The sequence below is a fragment of the Anopheles stephensi genome, chromosome 3 (assembly GCF_013141755.1).
Source record: "Anopheles stephensi strain Indian chromosome 3, UCI_ANSTEP_V1.0, whole genome shotgun sequence".
In the NCBI taxonomy this organism is placed as follows: Eukaryota; Metazoa; Arthropoda; class Insecta; order Diptera; family Culicidae; genus Anopheles; species Anopheles stephensi.
This window is the reverse complement of record NC_050203.1, coordinates 70,835,896-70,855,724: the sequence shown is the minus strand read 5'-3', so window position 1 is coordinate 70,855,724 and position 19,829 is coordinate 70,835,896. Positions and strand designations below refer to the sequence as shown.

Here is a 19,829-nt window from a genome sequence, read left to right as displayed (position 1 = left end):
AGATATCCTGTTTTTTTTCAGATGGAGGACGCTTGTCATCACTTTGGTACTCAATTAATGAACAGCTGTTGCTTTTTTACATTTGTCTTGTAACTCCTATACAGTTCGTTTATTTTCTGTTTTGACCTTTAACTCATTACCAATAATACACTTTTTGCATTGATTCACTCACATGACTGTCTGTGTGGGTGTGTGTTGGTTTGTGTTTTATGGGGAGTAGGGTTAGGGTTCAGTTTAAGCATCCTTCCCCATCCCCCCAAACCGTTTAGTTGTTTCCGCTGTTGCGTTCGCTACTTGTGGTTTACGCACTTTTACAAACTATTAAGTTATCAACTAAACACTAAACCGAAAAAAAAAGGGAAACAGGGAAAGTGAAGAGAGAAACTGCACGAGACTGCATGTGTTAAGGTGTATATATGTGTGTATGTGTGTGTTTGTGTGAGATGTAAAACAACCGGTCACCAACCATCCATATACACCTTTCTGTCCTCTTTCGTTTCTCCTCTTTCCTGTGTCCCTTTTTTTCTACTATAGCATAACTATCATGCATTTCTTAGTCCTTTCACAACTTAGTGTGTGTTTCTTTTTTTGCTGTGCTACCATTAAACATGACTCGCATCATTTTCTCTCATCGACATTTTTGTGTGTTTGTGTGTGTGTTTTATGTATTGTTTTGTTTTACTTAAGCTTTTAACACTTTTCTCCAATGTAGGTTCATACTTTCTTCGCTTTCTGCTGATGTGTTTTTCTTTCTTTTTCCTCCTGTTTTTCTCCCTTTTTGCTTAAGAAGTTTGTTTGTTATTTTTCTTTTCTTTTGTGAACAACTTCCATACCTTTTATAAATCACATTTAAATTAGTACGAGAACAAGAGAAGGTCTAATAGTTATTTTCTTTTAAGAGAAAATAAAAAAAATCAAAAGAGAAACCCCCTATAGAAAAATCTTTTCCAACACGTTCCTAGGAGGAATAAAATTTAAAAAAAGAGAAATCCATCTTCATCCTTAAAACAAAATGGTAAACTTAACCTCACAACAATGTTGGCGCACATTAAAGGGGACAAATTCGAAAAAAACAACATGGCGCTAGAACTAATGCGCGCGCGCGCGCGTTCGATGTGCGTTGTGGTTCGGTGTGTGGTTTATCAAACATGAGGTGGGACACAAACACACAGCAAACCACCGAAAACGTACGCACACAGCAGACACGCCATCCGTACGCCGTTGCATCATGTCACAGCACTCAGGTTACACGATTCTATTGTTTACATTCAATGGCTTTTAGTCTTTGCCGTTTTAGTTTAGGCGTTACACACTGATAGAGGTTAGAGTTAGTTCTTCCCTTTCGCTTCCTTTAGCTACTTTAATTTTGTTTCCCCACCCCATCTCTGTCCAATTAGTATGTCGCATCCTGACTGGAGTTCCTTCTGTACTCTTTGCACCCTACAATCTTTTTTTTTCCTCCATTTTGCTTCCTTGCTTACAAACTAAAAGATAAACTCCATGGCGGAAGATATGAGGGATAGGGAGGATGTAACGAGAACCGCGAGGGGGAAGGTAAAGAAACTCCTGATCCTGATCCTGGGGAACGCGATTCCGATCGCTGTTGAAGTTGGAGGGGGGGGTTTCGTGGTTGGCGGGTTGGCGGGAAACTATATGCGTGATGTGTAGATCCTGATCCCCGTCAGTTAACGTTGGGATGGAGCACGGGTGCTTACTCGATATCATGGAATTTCAGGATGGCACGTCCGGGTATCTCCGAGCTGGCCAGCTTGCGCACCACATCGGCGGCCTGATCCGAGGGAAATACTGAGTGTGGCGGTGGTTCGATCTAAAATTGGGGACGAAAAAAAAGGTTTCTTTGAAGATGCTTTTCCTGGAGAGTTACTCAATCCACGCGATCGTTACCTCATTGGAAGAAACTAGCTTCACCAGCTGATGCAGCTGCTCGATCGTGCCGGTCGGTACGGCTTCAATCGTTTGGCCGCGCTCCTCGGCACGCTTGCTAAACTTGGGCAACAACTTCTCCGCCACCTCGTCACTGATGAAGATGTGGCCACCCTTGGTTAGGCACTGCATCGACCGGTGCAAGCTGCGCGATGTCGTGCCGAAGTCAATCACGATATCCACCAAACCGTCGCAGGCGTCGTGCGTACGTTCGATCAGCTGCTTCTCATATAGATCCTCATTCCACTGGACGATGTTTACCCTGTGGAAGAAGAGAGAGCGAGAACGAACCTGATTAGTTGGCAAATCCCACTAGAATCGCTCACGGAATAGCGAGCCCTACCGTTCACACTTCTTCGCCACCAGGAATCCTTCATCTCGCAGGCTTGCAACAGTGATCTGTATCTTATCCTTCGTGGCCGGTGTGTAAAAGTGTTGAGCCGCAATCCTCACCGCCCACAGTGCCAATCCACCGGTGCCAACGATCAGAATCTTCACCTTCTCGCCTGGGCGCGATTTGAGCAGGTCGTCGACAATCTTGTGCGCGGCAATGATAGCACTCTGGGCGAGTAGTGCACCGGTCGGCAATGTGGCGGCCACACTCAGCGACAGCTCGTCCGGAATCGGGATCAGATACTTCAGGTCCGGCACCACCATCAGCTCGGAGTACCCGTGTGGAACGCCCTCGTACGGGTACAGGATCACTCGCTGGCCCACCTTGAAGCCACAGTCTGGTTTGAGTTCGCTGCCAAGTGACTCGATAACGCCGGCCACTTCAAACCCGGGAAACAGTGCCCCATCCCGGACGCCCTGATGTGCTTGCGGATTGTGCTGGATGGCCACGGAAGTCTGATGATGCTGGGGCGGTGCACTGTCTGGACCTTCCTCGCTGATGCTGGTGAAGCTGCCGCTCTGCATCTGCTTTGCGAGCAGATGGAGGGACGTCGTAATGTCCCCAGTGTCCGACAGCTGGCTACTGATGGAGGAGATCGATGTGGACTGGTTCTTGCGGTAGCAGGCACCGGCATACACTACGAGAATACGGGCACCCTGCACCGGTGTGTCCGGGACCGGTACGACCAGGTTCAGCACGCAGTCCTTCAGCTTCGGTGCCGGTGTTTCGATCGACACCTGGCGGATTAGCTTACTCATGGCGGCGTTTCTGAGGCGTTGCGCGGTGTCCAACGATATTGAACGGCTGCAGGAAACAGAGAGAGAGAGAGAGAGAGAGAGAGAGAGAGAGAGAGAGAGAGAGAGAGAGAAGCAGATTTAGTAAAAGATTTTCAATTTTATTAACGCAAACCCTCTTTTTTTTGGGGGGGTCAGAAATCATCATCTCAAAACAACTGCACACTAACGTCCTGACAGCCGAACGAATTGGTTCCTTTTGTGGACATTCTCTTTACTCTCGGTGCGATTAAGTAATGCTTGGGCGAACACTTTTGGTGACCTTCAAAGACCTTGCCTATTGCCGAACCCTTGCCTATTGCCGAACCCCCTCATCTGCCGTGTCACACGCTCTCTCTACGTACATCGGGCACTCACATGACACGCTACTTTGACAGCTGTCAACAGACGCGACCATCACACAACTACTAAGAGAGTGCGCGTGTTACTAAGTTGCCATGCATTATAGATCATGGATTTCTTCTAAACAAATCCGAAATTAAAGACCGTTTGCTCATCCCTGCAAAGTTAATTGACCTCAATAAGGGGACGTGTGGGCGGCTAATCTCTCTACACCAGCGCATTATCCAGCATTTTAGGTGCAAAACGGAACGGCTTTATTAATCGACACCCAAAACCCATCGCCAGCTTGTAAACACACCGCGCAACTTTCGGTGGTGTTTGTAGCAGCATCTCTTACATCCCGAAAAGAAAACACAGCCAATGTATAAGTACCGAGCAGCAACCAACACCCACCAAATTAATGCAAAAAAAAACCCTCAACCATCGGCCAACATTTGTTGCTTTGGTGGGTTTATTATTAGACAACCGCAGCTGTCTCTCGCCGCCGCTTCTTACCTCGCACACTGTGTGTAATGCGAGTAGAAGAACGAAAACTGCGCCACCGTGTGCCCAGCGTGTAAAATGGACGGCACACTGTTGTAAGCAGGGTCTGTGCTACACGGTTACAGTTAAATCCGGCCAAACGCTGCTGAACATTACCTAACCAGGCCCCCGATTTTGGTTTTGATGTTTTCTGACGCACATGTTCTGTTCCGCACATTGTTGCAGGTGAAATGGCTCGGAAGGGTTTGTGGGTTTGTTACGAAACAGGACAAACAGTTGATAGTGGTGTAGTTTGGATCGATAAATTGTCAAAATGGCAACAAGTGTATCTGACAGGCGATTGGCATAAGCATCATTCAGTGTATTAAATCGGTACAGAAATACTCGAGATTAAGTATTAAAAGGGAGTTGTTGCTAAGCGCTCGTCTAGGCGATTCGTGCTTCAGGGATTGTCAACCATCTTAGTTAAAGTATCAAAACCGCTCATTTGGATCGAGTTGTCAACTCGATGAGACATCAACTCATTTACGAGTTTATCTCACATAATGCACATCAAGGTAAAATTTAAAGCTTAGATCAAATATAAAAGATATCATATTGAATTTTAAAGAGATTCCTAATGAAAAAAAAACGTAACTCGAATTCTTAAATACAATCCTAAATACTCATCGGAAAATACCTGCAATATTTTATCACAATTGAAAATATCGACTTTACGTCCATCCTTATAACTCTATTGATAAACAGTTTCGTTGTCCTAATAAATAGAAAGACATTTTCTTGTCAACATTTAATTTCATCAAATGAAGTTGTTGTCTTCGAGGGTGATTTTAGCGATCGTCCAGCTTTTTGATACCATGTTTGTGGTAATTCTTGTCTGTAGCCTCAATCGGCTCTATGTCTTTCTCAAAATGCTTTCCAGCGAGGTCCAAGTCCGGAAAACATTTGACAAACCACTGTTTAGTTTGCACAATTTTTTCCCCACCAAAAACGATTGATAACTTACTCTTCTTATTCGTGTGAGACGGCATAGCCGTACTGTTAATCATTGATGAATTAACAAAAAACAATTTATTTTATTCAAAATCTTATATCTCACGTGAGACGATTAAAAGAGAAATTATGTCGATCATTTTCTTGTGGCGCCATCTATGAGTCAGTACAAACACTAATCAACCCAACCAACCCCTCTTTTATGTTAAAAATCTACTTTATGCTAGGGTTGCAATTTGTAATAGATTTTATTAAACAAAAAAAATAATAAAACTAAATGACTGAACAAGTTAGTAAAATAAATTTAGATCACTATTTTTTTATTCCAACAACTTAAATAAACAAACAAAATAAATAGGTATTTGCAATATTTTTTTTATATGACGAGACAGTTACTCAAAAAAAAAAATTTTTGTTTAAAATACTTAAAACAAAAATTAGCATCGAAGATTGACGCTTGAAAACCCCTGGAACAATCAAAAACCTATTTAAAGCTCAAGCAGATTACTAATCACCAGGCGCCTCCATTACCAAGGACGTTTTTACCGTTCTAGTGTATCTGTACAATTAATTACTATTACGTCCTTTCTCAGTGTAATCAAATCAATATTTATCTACAATATCTCAATTTAATACCTCAAAACAACGACTAGGGCCTGAAAATCCTCCTGGAGGATAGGTTTCTAAATTTAATATTAAATTACTGTTCCATCCCGTCCTGTCGATGGAAACTTAATAAGCATCCCCAATGCTGCTGCTGAGCCAGCCGGCACGGATCAACCTGTCAAGTCTCATCGGCGCACCAGACCGACGGATGACGACAGCGTAGACGAGAAAACAGAACAAGGCGAAAAACAAAACAACCCCCGGAGCGAGTCTGTTGCCCTTTTCGAGGGCAACAAAACACAATGCGAGCTTTTGCTGCTGTTGGAGTCATTGCCATTTTGCTAACGATGGCGTGAAGAATGTTTTGCTTCTTTTAAATACTCAATCAGCGCCCCCCTAGCGTGATTAGATAAGCGAAGAACAATTTCCACCGAAAGACGTGATCAACTCTTTGCGATAAGATGTCTCTCATCACCCCCATGGGAAGCGAGTTACAGCAAAATTAATTGTTTGTATCTCGTTTTTGTGCTTTTTTTTTAGATAAAACGCAATTAGCTGTCTGTTGTTACATTGGAGATAAATAACTTAAAAATATCTTCACACCTCCCGATGTCACAAGCAAGCATTAAACTTAGTATTTGCCTACAGAGTTGCGAATGTGCAAAACTCCCATTATTTGTCCGCCCATTCTCACCCAGACTCAATTCAACGCTTCCTTCTTCCATCGTTAGCAAACAACGATAGCTTGTGATTGCGGAAACAGTTTGCAGTGCATGTCAATGAAGGCAACGACTGCATTCAACTTGAATTCCATCAATCGATTCAACGCATCAGCGAGCTCGAACTGACATTACAGATTGCGGCCTGAAGTGTGTGTAAAGAGCAGCAAACAAACCAGCCAGCTCAAGGAGCCACGTGTCGGAGGAAAAGTGGCAATCGTTCATTCCGATGCTAAGTACCACGTTTCAGCAAGATTTTTCAAGCAACGTTACGTAAAGTTTAGATTGGCCGGGATCGGGCATGGGATCCCGGCGCCAATCTAGGCTCTAGAGCAAAGCTCGTTATGCAAAGCGAGGAATAAACCATTACCGGGAGACTGACAACCCGTCCATGCGTCCACAACACACGTCAAGATGGTCGACACACAGCCTGTCGCTGTCGCGCTCAACCAACCGGAAATGATCGCTGATCGAGACGCAATGCATTGCGAGGAAGCATCGCATGGTTGGGAGCAAAGAACTCATCAGCTCCATTCTTGAGCCGTTTGATAACGCTGCAAAAGCGGGAAGGTCACGTGCAGTAGGGAACCCAGACTGCATCCTCTTTCTTCAATGGGGACTCCACTAACGTCGTCGTACAATAACAAAAACAATGCGAGAATTGTGGCGTCGATCGATCGCGAGAGGTGAAATCTGGCGGGTCGACTAAATTTAGAAATCTAGTTCATGATGCTTCTGTTCGCTGTGGTCCCTTGCCCTTAGCCCCCCCCCAGCGGGTCTTCGTGCAACATTACGGCAGGGTTGCGCGTATTTACAAAACAAAGCACACTTACCCGCGCACCGCAAACCCTACGACATATACACACAGTTACACAGCGAAGACCCGATCAAGACCCGGGCGTGAGAAGGAGATAAGACAGCGGTTGTGGCGGTGGTTTACTTCGTTCAGCGCTTCCCTCCGCTGGTGTTATCGGATCGTTCGGCGAGGTCAATTGATGTGCGTTGGGATGGCCATTTAAAATGCATGGCGTCAATCCTTTTTTTTTCTTAATATGCGATTGCAGCACTGTTTGTGAAGCGATTGTGGAGATGCGTTGAAAAAGGGGAGGTTATTGGCGGGGATGAAGTAAAGCTGCACTCAGTTCGCTACAATGTAGACGCAATTAAAGACTCAACAATGTAAACGTTTCGGGAGAATACAATATTTATCGTTGATGTTGCTTGAGAGGTTTATTAGGCGCAATTCAAAGTAATCTTTCAGGTTTTTTTTTTAAATCAAAGAAACATCCGATTGAAGTATGTAATAAATGCTTGTCGTCTAAATATGTTCCTAATATATTTTTTACTATCGCTTTATAAATCAAAATATTGTTTCGGGTACATACAGCCTGAAGGTATGCAACCTGCAAATGCGTAGACGCAGTTTTACTCGCCAAGAATTGGGTGTAGACAGTTTTGATGATCTTAGTCTCAGGCTAGCAAACAAACCATCATCGCAAAAGAGACGATAAAAATCACTTATTGCATACCTCCAGGCGCATGCACCCGAACCCAAATTGCTGAAGTCTCATTCCCAAAACAAAGAGCCAAATGCGTATGCCAAATTTTCTTTGTTAGATATGCAAACAAAGCACAGAGAATTTTCTGGAATATTTACTACCCCGTAAAATTCAATTATATTGAGTGATTAACAAAAAGAATGTTTAAAAATAGCCACAAAAAGGCTAGCGTGCCAAAACCAAATTGTTTTGAATTTGATGCATATCGTACCGAAACACCATTCCAAGTTGAGCTCTTATTTCAGAGCTGAAAAGCCAGACTTCAATTACCGGCGCCCGGTTGGTGTATAAATTCAAGCAGCGTCATCGCATTTAAATGCAAAACAAACCGATCAAAATGCTCCGAACCACCCTCCAAATAAAAACATTTAAATCACCTGCGTAACGTTCAAGGACAGCTGAAAAGTAATTCATCCTCGATTGGTTAACCCCGTTCTTAGAACGCAAATCTATTCTACGATTTAAAATAAATATAATACACGAACACGAAAGACCTTTCGTACTGTAGCATGCAAAAACATTGCGGGCAGCAATGTTTATGCTGCAACAGACAGTGGTGGCTTTGTGAACAGCCAGCCAACAACTTCCTTTGTCGCTTGACCTATGCCTAGACCAAACCGGTTCTCTATGATTCGTTCGCAACACCGGGTGAAAGAGTAGAACATACGCGGCAGGAAGCAACAGAACCGCCACAACTGTTTACAGTTGTTTTTTCACGGAACGTTTGTGCATTTCACGGCCTTGCCCTGTTGTAAACGGAAGCGAATGCGAGTCGGTTGGCGTTAAATGGGCTCGTACGTGACGTTGCACGACACAAAGGAATGATGAGGAATATGGAAGAAAAAATATTATGAGCACTTCACTCAATTTTTAGAATACAGTCTACACGAGCTAGAGTGTTTCTTAGACCATAAAACAGTTAATTTTATATTTTCTTTATCATTTCAGTACAAAACGTATTGGTAAAATAAAATTTTAAAGTTCAATTTATACTTCCTCTAGCCCCATAAAATAGGCAATTAGGGGAGTATACTCAATTATACAATTATACCTTTTAATTATTGTAACTCGAAAATAATGCTCAAGCCTGATTAATGAACCCGGAAGATGTAACCAAGCCGTCTAATTTTGCCAAAAAAAATTAGGTCAACACCCTTTCCTTCCTTCCTAATTCTTTTGCATCGCCAAGAACCATAATGAGGCCACACTGCTGCGTAGCATAAATAATTGTAAACCTCATCCCGTCTCATCCCATCACGCATTAAAACGCAATTGACGATTGGTATGACTCAGAACGAGCAGAAAGAAGCTGACGATAAGAAAAACCAGCCTCTTAAGAATCTAAACCATCTCACACACTTAGGGCCGATGTGATCAACAGGCCAATGTATTGGACATGCATTGGACTCGTTGTTTAGTCTCCTCTTTTATTTCTGTAAAATGTAACTTTTTCTCTAGCTCAACTCAACAGCACGTACGTAACATTAAACAGTATTTTTATAAACAAAAATAAAAGAAACGCGGTCACATTCGAGAGGCACCCTCACACACCACAGCTAAGCAAGCGCACCACCACTACAACGTATATTACACACGATCGTGTGCTATCGATCACCTCATTCATTTACCGGTCGTTTAGGGGGAAAAAAACGGGTGGGTGTTATGTCATAATTTAACGAACTTTTTTTCCCCCTTTTTTTTCTTCTTTACCACAATTTTAATGAGAAAGTAGGAGCGAAAGTAATAATTACCCAATATCTGATAGTAACAAATTATCCACTTGCACTGCCATACTGTACGATTGCGGGTGACACTTTTGCTGCCTTTTGTTTTTTTTTTTTTGATGATAATTTCACACGCACTTTAAATCACTTTTAGCCTCAAAAAAGCTTCTTTAAACTCTCCGTTTTTAAAGGAGATTTTTCTAACTTATTGTTTTCGCTGTAAAGCAGTTTTTCGGTGCGGTTCCACGTTCCTTCGCGATATGTTCCGATTGTCCTTGAAGCGACTCCCAGAGGGTTGTTTTTTTTTGTACAAAAATTCGTCACAGTTCAGAGACAACGCACACACAGACCCACAGATACACGCGCAAAGCAGGGGAAAAAAGCACACGCACACACGTTCACACACGCGCAATTATGCGTGTTTATGTTGTTTTTATGTTGCTTTCGTTTTGCGTATTATTTGCGTAATGATTGTTTTCCTTTTTTTTGTGGAAAAGTTTCACTTTTGTCAACTTGCTTCTCTTTCTTATCACTTTTTTTTCTAAACTTTGTCTATTATTTTCCTGTCTTCAAGCTATGCCGTAAGGGGCCAGTTTTCACGGCAAAAGTTTTCTTTTTTCCTGGCGAACGATGAACACACGATTTTACTGGCGCACGTAATGGCTGCTTCTCCACTCAAAATCTATCTAGAACCAAGCGCTAGAATCAAACGGAACGGAGAAATTACAGTACGGGCGACTTAACTCGATGCTTGCCGTCGAACGAATGACCGTACCCTGATCGTGTTTATGGGGTGTGTTTTCATAAAATAATGATATTTTTATTTGCCCTCGACACACACACACACACACACGCACGCTCGAAGCACGATGTGGCGATGGGCACACCACTACACACGCACATCCCGCGGGAAACCGGTATATCGCGTCGACGATGGTGTGCGTGCGCCTGCGTTTATGCGATTTTCTCCGTCCATCTCTTTCCATCCTTCGCCATCATTCGCACTCTCGCTCTCGTTCCGGCATTAGGGCTCTCACTGTTCGGGGAAACCCTTTCGTTTTCATTTTCAGCCAGAGCATAAATGCATTTCTTAAGCGCCGAATGCATAATGTATAATGTCACCATCGCCCATGCGTTTATTGGCGATTGTTCCTTGTAGATTGTCCGGTTTCCCCTCGGTGGATATATCGGGCGGGGGGGGGGGGGGGGGAGTAGTTTTCTTTGTTTTGCACGTACACCGCCGATGTCAACATACAAACACACACACAAACGTACAAATGGGCGCGCACGCGCGCCTTCAAGCCCCTGATCATGCGGCGACCGAGTGATCAGCGAGTTGTAGGGGACTCGAAAAAGGGGGCCCGGGTTGGAGCGAGATATTGGGGGAGGACTGCGTGCGTGTGTGTGTGCGAGGGTGCTTGTTTTGGATTTGCCACGAACCGGGGCGGAAAACAAGAGTCCCCCGGTGTGTATGGATGTGCGCGTGTGAGCACACACAGTTGGAGCAAGCGAAGATACATGCCCCAAAACGAAGACGTCGACTTGCGGCTTGCAGTAGAGGTCAAAGTCTTCGAGGCCTACTCTGCCTGCCTACCAGTGCGAGGGGATCCCGGTACCGCAAAACTCGTCCGATTCCTACAAGGGAGCGTAGGAAGCTGTTGGCCACACTTTCTTCCCACGATGCACAGCTGATTGTGCGTGTCTTCTTGCAAGATATCGCAAAAAAAACACGGTCACTTTACAGCGAGCTATTCGATCTCGCTTCTGATGTTGATGGTGCCTTCTTCATCACAACTTTTATGAGAATGATGAACACATCCAAGAACTCTATCCCTGTTGCTAAGCAGGCTGAGAGCCTACTTTGTTTTTTTTTGTATCGCCTTTTAATGTCACACCGTAAAATAAAAACAACCTTCAATTTCTACCAGGCGTGATCGTCCATAATCAAGACGGCTTGTTTACGGCTTCGAATTACTGGCGCACCAAGGTTTTTTTTCCATCACGCGTCACCAATGTCCGGGTTGGCGAGTGAGGCATACGTAACAGAAGGAATTTCTCCCGGTACAATGGGCGCCATGCTAATAACAACAGACGCTACCGCTCTGTGGTCCACCGTGGGGACCACGGTCCCACGCAGTCTGAGTCTTTCGGAGCAACAACATACAACCCCCCCACAATCCGCTAGACGATCCAATTAGAGTCAATTTGCTGGTGGACACCGCGGGACGTACAGATTGTTGACGCTGGTTTGCGAATCTGATTGGTGTCAATCGGTCAGATCTTTTCGGTGGACATGCAGTGATGCATCTTGCTTGATCGTGCTGCTCGAGCATGCAGTTTAGAGTGCACAGTACGGAAGTGCTTGTGAGATGTACTTAATTTTGTCTAATCTCAGACCATCCAGTCAGTACGTGGCTTGCTTTTATCACCCATCCATTATCACCCCCGGTTCGAGGCTAACTGACCTATTAGTACCTCAGGATGAATTGTTTAACAGCCACTTCAATTTGATTACCTAGCCCCAGAATATTAGCAATAAAAATCAGGCTATGCTTCCACGCTCGAAAAGCACTTAATGGAACCGAATTTTAGCGTGTTTGAAGTTTGAACCCGTGTGGGTGTTATCATGCTTACTGAGGCTACCTGCAATCAGGGCACCCGCGGGTAGATAATCGATTCATCGATGATCACCTCTTGACACCGTGATGCAAACCATCGTCATCAGGAGAACGCGTGCGCCACGCTGAAGGTGTAAGTAGGTCCGGCGAGTCGTAAATATGATTAGACCAGTACACAGAGGTTTATTATTAGGTTTTACCGAAGTGCACCGGAAGCAGACGAACCTGACAGCTGCCCGCGGCATGATCGTTAACCAGTCGAGTGAGATGAATGAGGTGATGAGAATTATTATTACATCAGGAGTGCTGTGTTGGAGGACTTCCAATAATTAGGACCCCTGTAAAAACCACTCCAAATTGCAACTGATTGCCAACCCAATCACCTACCTACCGGCACTTCTAGATAACAGTCTGCAGGTTGCAGGTTGTTTACTCAACCATCAATACACATTTATCTCATCTTGTGTCCTCACAATGGTACGATAATGGTACCAAAAAAAAAAAAAAACAAAACTATCTCCAACCGTTACCACCAGCAAACAGACCCGATTCTTATCTAAGCCGCAAGAGTCTGAAATTGTTTCTTCTTTTGTTTTGGCCGATGGACACAAAAACAAAAACCTCCCTTAGCACAGTCCATCCTTAACTGTGTGGTGTTGGTGGAGCAAAACAATGTTCGAATCGAAACGCGCCACACGATCGTGTGTATGTAAACAAGATCTTTGTGTCAACAGCGTGACCTCAAAACGGGTGTAGCCTTGAAGCGGGCCGTACAGCGAAGGGGTCTCCAAGGAAGGAAGTAGATTTTCGCTGCGTTGATACAGCGGGAAATATTATGAGTATCAGCAGAGAAATGCAACCTATGGTGGGTCGGTTGATGATCTCCTCGGGTGTTTATCGACGCTCTATACGATCGTTCCTGCCACCGATCATCTCAAGGTTTTTTGCGGTTATGGACCTGTTCCCGCGTTCTGCGCGAGTCCTTGTACTGTTGTAGATCATCTGCCGGTACGATTCTACTTCCGAAGTGTTTTGTCGGAAGAAGATCACCACACACTGGCACTGATGTTGTCCATCACCGGGACAAACTGTCTGTGATGAAGACTGTGGGGTCTGCTCTCAGAATTGTTGTAATGGCGCTAGCTATTTTTGTGTCCGATCATATTTACACATTCTGAACAACCATGAGAACATTTAATTGATTGTTATTTGAAAATAAAGAGTAAATGTTAACAACAGGTCCCTTAATAAGCTTTGGAGTTCTGAGGGACTTCTCGACAAGCACACAAAGATCCTAGAACTCCAAAGCTTCTTGCCAAGCACACCGATATCAAAGCGATTCCTAAACTGCACCACTATTATTATTTACCAAAAATATTTGGTCAGTATTTATAGCCAGTCCGAAGTTTGCTTGGAGACGGTTATATTTCCCCACCGATCTCGATGCTCTACCAGTTTATTTTTAACCCGTTCCATGTAGACAAGACACATTAACAGATTTTGTGTGCTTAAAATGCAACCGAAAAGGTTGTCTGCTCTACCGCTCCGACTGATCTGTAACCTAACCCTGCTTACCATACGGGTACGGGAACTTACCGTAATGGTAATGGCGTCCGGTGACTAACCAAACAACGTGGCAACGGTTTGAAGCCACTGCACACCGGCGGTGATGCACATTGTACCGTCCGGCACAAACGCACACGGACGGAAATAGTGGTTCAATCGGCGCCATCGCCGCCACAGAAGGTGACGCTCGGTTCGAGGTGATCCAAGGTACCGACGCGTGATCAGTGCGTGATACCTGCGCTTCTGCCCGTCCACATAAACAAACCATGACACACGCGCGTGTACTCTAGCGAACCCGTTTGTGGGAGATTCGTCATCGAATCGCGGCGGCCATTTGGTCGATATCAATGATTGTTTATTTATTCGGCGTTTCGAGGGTGAGAAAAAAAATAGGGCGAACCCAAACAAGGCGTTATCAGTTGCACCTTGTGGTTGGGCATGGGTAAAGAAGGAATCACAGATGTTGAAAAAACGAGATCCAATTCAAAAACAATCCTCTAAAACGGACGCGATATATTACACACGCAGGAACTGTAGCAGCATAGCGGTGTGTGTGTGTGCGTGTACGGCAGCCATTAAGCTGCATAGTGCGCTACTTTTGTTCTATTTATAGCTTACTCCACTCCACTTCCCGCTTATCGCATCACGAAACGGTGTGATGTCACTTCATGTCGTGGCAACATTCGTGAGGCCACTTACGCCTCACTTCCGATGTGTCTATTATGTTCTTTCCTGCGTCTACCATACGACCCGCGTGTGTGACCTTTCGCTTAATCACTTGCTATAGCGAGAAGATGCAACTCGGGATCATCTGACCGTAGACACGTAGACACCGAATGCCATCTGTGCCTTGGTTGCGACGTCATTCGCGAGGACCCCCGGGACGGGAATCACCTTCTTATCAGGCGCGCGCTGCTTAAGCCTCAGGATTCTCCTTCCATTCGGCGGTGACGCTATAGCCACCCGGCCTGATAATACCCCGTTAGCAGCTATTGGCTTCCGATTAATCCATGCACTCGGCATGCTGGCCATGTGCGTTATCAACGTAGCGGCGCAGTGTGGCAATCGACCGTACGGGAACCCTTTTATTGACCAAGGTCGTAAAGAAGCGGTCGTTGCGCGGTGAGCCCAAGCTTACGGGAGATATTGATATTAAGCCCGATGAAGGGGTTTGGAATAAAATCGAAGCTTCTGTTTTGAAGTGCATTAAACAACAATGGAACGGTGGAATTAGCGCCATCTTCTAAAGCACTACTCTAGTGATTGTTTCGAGTAGTAAGTCTTCTAGATATTTGTCTAACCCTTGATACGCGCTACGAACAATTAGATTGTTACTAATATACTGTTTGAGCTCAATTTTAATGTAATTCGCAATCTGTGTTTTAAAATCTATAGATAAAAAAACAAGGTATTCTAATACTGTTCAGATCTCCGAGCACGTCCAACCATCTTTAAAGTTCTATTTATTTAAGGACCTGGTGTTGTCTTCTTCTCCTCAGTTATCAACTTATACTTATGGAAGCATTTCCAGCGTTTTCCCTGAAATCCATAAGGTGTGGAATTGGTGTAACTCTACTGAAAATATTTTATGTTATCCTCGGTGTAACTGGACTTTATTTTAGAATTGGTGTAGAGAATGTTCTTAAAATAAGTTGGGACCTTAGAACCGTCCGTCGGGATCATCCATTAAAATCTTCACTTCTTCATTACCTATAACCCTCATTTCTGTTTGAAGCAAATCTCAAAAATCTTGAATAAAAATTTATCCAAAGAGCACTCTAAAGGTCTGTCAGGAATTCTTCAATATTTTAGAAGATCATTGGGATCATATAGAATGTTCCTTCTGTTTATCGTAAATAGACCATCGTCTTTATGGCCTAACTACCCTAAGGTCTGACTATGAAGCAGATCTAACTGTAGCCTATCTGATGGCTAAACCAATATCACCAACTAGAGAATGACACATCATCACAACACTTTTAGTGCACCGCGAATTCAAAATTATTTTCATGACGAAATGTTATTCAGTTTCATTTATATGTAACAGCCAGTCGTCGGTTGAAAGTAAAAAAAAACTGAGATATGGCCAATCAGAACCAAACAAAAATCATAAGCACTATTACATACGTCAAATTAGACCAAGATCTCTGAAGTATGAAGTGCCAAAAAAGAGGCAAAAAAATTGCAAATGTTGCAGTGTATAAAAAGGCGGACCACATTAAAATTTGTTGTAAATTGTACAAAAAAATTACAAAGTCTACCTACTGAAGGAAAATGCTTTTCCCAGAACTAACACACAGTCACAGTATTATCAGATCGAAACCATGTAACAAGAGTACCGAAACCGAACCTTCTAGACATCTTGTCGGCAAACGGGTGGTGCACCATCCATACACACAGACACACGTACTTATTCCATCGGGTGTGCTGCATGTTTCCAAGGGGGGGTGGGGTGTAATGGAAACTCACCGTGGCATTATTCACCGCCGTGGGACACACACATGGCAGAACGGTGAAAACGGCGAAACACGAGACATCCACACCACGAGCACGATCACTCCCGGATCGCATGATTCAAGTTTATGGGGTTCGTGGCTGCATTACACCAACACAGAAAACAGCAGGGAGGTTTAAAAAAAAAAGGTAGATATTCGAAACCCATGAAAAGTTGCCGTGCAAAAGGAAGGAACGGGTGGCGCACACATCACTGCGCTTGCGAACAGCTGATTTGATCGTGATCAGATCCAATCAGGGAGGAAACCGTTGCAGCTCCGTAAATAGCACTGCAGTCGTGGGCACTCGCGGGGTGTGTGGGACCGGCATATTTGCTGAAGTAATACAGTTTTTTTCTGAGAATACAATTATGGTATTTAAAGACCTTGAAGAATGCATAGAGTTTCTACAGAGGACAAGTCACGTTATAAGATTTGTAATCACGAAATTGATTGACGCCTCATGCAGCAATTTCCCCGAACGTTTTGTGGCCTTTGTTGTTGAAGTTCCAGCAGGCAGTATCTTCACAAAGCCCCAATGTCTCCCTCGCGAAAAGCGAACGGGCGCCCTCGCCAAGCCAAACTTTGTCTAATCCCGTGAGCTACATTTCACTTCTATTTCACCTTCAGCCCACCGAATCGAAGCATTTCGGCTAACCCGACTGTAAACGCATTCCCCACTTCCGGGTTGCCCTACTGAAGCTTACCTCGAGCAAAAGCAAAACTGGATGTGTTGTGCGGTCAGTTACGGTTGAGTAATCGATGTCAGTTCCGTGGCTGGTCCCAGGGTTCCTACGTTCTGTTCCAGCGCCAAATAATGCAATTTCTTTCTTCGACACGGCACTACACACGTCCGCCACTAAGCTATGTTCGGATGGGGAAAACTGTGTATTAGCTCACTGTAGTTAGTATCTTTCTTCTGCACATCCGGGAACGGCTTCGCACGGCACGGCGCTTTCGACACTCGCCAAGACGACTCTCGAAGCACGACTGGTAACTGCACCGGTGTAAAAAGACCCTTACCAAACCGTACGAAGAAGGTATGAGCTTTGGACAGCTTCTTCCACTGCAACTTACAATCTCGTGGCCGAGAATAGCTCGCGCGTATGTGGTTGTGTTGCTAGTCCCCCACCGGCCTGGTGTGTACACAATAGCGCTAATGCACAAAAGTCATCGAGTAGTCACTGATAGAAAATAGCTGACAGCGGTTTTGAATCGCCCGATCCAAGTTGGCACGATTACTAACCACGCCGATCACGATTTCAAGTGCACACGATCAACGAGAGCCTAACCCTTCTGTTTTGCTGAGCTGACGAGTGATTAGAATTCGCAACTCTTCTTCTTCGAGCGAGAACACGGCGTCGTGCAGAATTCGAAAGTCAAGTCGTCCGAAAAAGTAACCCGTTCCGGGGTTTGGTTCGTACGCTACTAATGTACTGACGGTGCGCGATCGCCATTCGTCAGAGCTGTTCAGCTTTTCGTTGTTGCTGTGGTTTTGTTGTGCTCCTGTTCTTCGGACCGCTTCTGCTGGTCCGATCTGGTCTAGTAACGTCGCGAACAGGCGATGACTCTTTGCCACGCATAACGAACGCAGTTTATTTTTGCTTCTTTTTCGCGTCGCCCCCTCCCCAGGCAGCGTGTGTGAGTGAGTTTATCGCGCGGTGGTTCCAGTTTGCCTAGCATTCGAACCGTGCTGTGCCTCAGTGCCAAGGGTAAGGCTACCCACCCCACACACACACACACACACACTGGATAGATGTACATTGAGTTTTGGAATTATTAATGGACGGTGCGCCTCTCTGCACTGTACGAGGCAATCAAGATGGCTCAAAGCTATTCTGGTGAAGGCGATTCTTGACGATGTCTCCGTCAGATGGAGGCTAAACAGGTAAACAAATTGAAGATAACGATCCATGTCTTCGTGCCCTTCGTGGCTCTACGGGTTTGAGTGTTGAAGGGCTCACCCATCATTAGGCGGACCGGCTCATGTTTGTTAACACTAGTGAGGAACTGAAGGAGTAGCTTGAAGAAGTTTGCCCGTAAGATTAAGATAAAAAGGACAACATCAACCTGACGGGTGGAAAACTGCAATTGCATCACATTTGTTGACCCCGTTGCGTAACCCTCGCGCCATGTGTTTGGGGCATACTGCCAACACATCCTTCGACAGGACTTAACAAGCCGGAGAAAATTCCGGCAAACGGCGCGCTATCGAAACTGCTAAAGTAACCAGTTCCGCTATTTGTCCTTCCAGCTCACTGGCAGCCCACTGCCCGAACTGTAGGCCCCCAAGGTCAAGTGGAATGTCAAATCTGTTGGGGTGAAAGCAATAGAACCTGCTGCAGTTTGCTACTTACGGCGTGTTCCCGATGAGTTTTCCGGCTATTTTGGCTGCTGTTTTGGGTCCGGCTTCGTCAGGACACGGTTTGAAGGTCACGGAGCACAGCAGGTCCTGCAACCCCCGACCAGGTATGTTGCACTAGATTCACCACACTGTTTTTAGGGGAACTGTATTTCGTACGACTTCCAACAACCAATATGGACCAACTTGGTATGCACTTGCTGGGAAGGGAAATTCGCACTTTTCACTGTTGCAATAGCACAAGGGAAAACAAACCACCAGCTTGGTAACTTGCGACCTACCAATTCCGGCACAAAACTCGACCGAAACCCGTCTGTCTGCCTGTGTGTGTGTGGTCTCCGGTTACGGAAAATGTCGGCACTCCAACGCACTCAACGCTCGAACGTGGTATGGCGTGCGAGAGCCACGTCCAGTGCTGCTCGATGTATCAATGAAGAGATTAGCGGTTGGGAGTTGGCGAAGTGGGTAGTGCGTTTGCGCCGTACGTACCATTCGGTATCCTTTCAAAGTCCTTTAGCGTGTTCACGCGGTCTGGTCGTGATTGTTTGCCTTTTTTTTTCGTTCTCTTCGTTCAGTGTATGTACCTCGCTGTACCTTTTGCCGCGCCAGCTGCTCGGTTCGGGGTACGAGGGGAAGGGGTGGAATTGGTCCGGGGGTCGGGAGGGGTCGGGAAGGTTTATGCTGTTCGTGCTTCTCTACTTTGTTTTGCTATTGACAGGCAAACCACCGGTAAAGGACAACTGGTGGCGCTAGCGTGTGTATGGGTGCGCATTCTAGGAATGTGTAGGTACGAGCTTTATTGATCAGAGGTAGCAGTTTTTTAAAGGTGTGTTTCATTTTAAAATTTTCATAAAGTATGTTTTTTAATTTAAATTTAAAGTAGTTCTTATCAAATGTTATCCTTGGAGCTTTCTCTTCACTATCCGCCGGGTTGTTCCATACGAAACATCCTTCTTTGCACCGATAAAGATCTTGGAAAGTAAAATTTTGGCCTCATGCAGTTTCTGGTGTGAAGTTAAGAAATTTAATCCAACTAATGACGTTGGTCCTATCACTATCCGGGAATCTTACTATCCTTTGATGCTTTTTCTGATGACATTGAACTGTATGATTCCACTTCCGTGTCCTGGTTTAGCTATGCCATAAGGAAAGATCATTTGAAACAAGGAACGGATTGGCATGGGAAGATTTCTTCATCACAAAAAAAAATCGCCCCATCAGTCATATCTGTTA

The 19,829-nt window shown here is 44.8% G+C and overlaps 1 protein-coding gene across 5 annotated transcripts; it reads right to left on the bottom strand.

The window, feature by feature from the left end:
* Positions 1-72: 72 nt before the first annotated feature.
* Positions 73-18,954, bottom strand: LOC118512578 (zinc-type alcohol dehydrogenase-like protein C1773.06c). Of its 5 annotated transcripts, none has more exons than XM_036057204.1 (4): positions 18,592-18,954; positions 2,288-3,142; positions 1,906-2,206; positions 73-1,828 (listed from the first exon to the last, which is right to left on the bottom strand). In XM_036057204.1, the coding sequence occupies exons 2-4, from the start codon at positions 3,094-3,096 to the stop codon at positions 1,712-1,714; spliced, it is 1,227 nt and encodes a 408-aa protein (XP_035913097.1). In that variant the 5' UTR covers positions 3,097-3,142; positions 18,592-18,954; the 3' UTR covers positions 73-1,711. The 5 variants fall into 5 exon arrangements, with proteins under 5 accessions (XP_035913097.1, XP_035913096.1, XP_035913095.1 ...); XM_036057203.1 differs by lacking the exon at positions 18,592-18,954 and adding an exon at positions 16,942-17,528; XM_036057202.1 differs by lacking the exon at positions 18,592-18,954 and adding an exon at positions 9,586-14,629.
* Between the last annotated feature and the right edge of the window lie 875 nt (positions 18,955-19,829).

Bases quoted from the DNA above. Each gene is read 5' to 3' on its own strand.
- LOC118512578 (XM_036057202.1), bottom strand. From the start codon at position 9,626: ATGGCAGTGCAAGTGGATAATTTGTTACTATCAGATATTGG. The intron at 3,143-9,585 runs GTAATTATTACT...TGTTTCCTGCAG, and splicing joins TTGTTACTATCAGATATTGG to CCGTTCAATATCGTTGGACA. The intron at 2,207-2,287 runs GTAGGGCTCGCT...CTTCTTCCACAG, and splicing joins GTGGCGAAGAAGTGTGAACG to GGTAAACATCGTCCAGTGGA.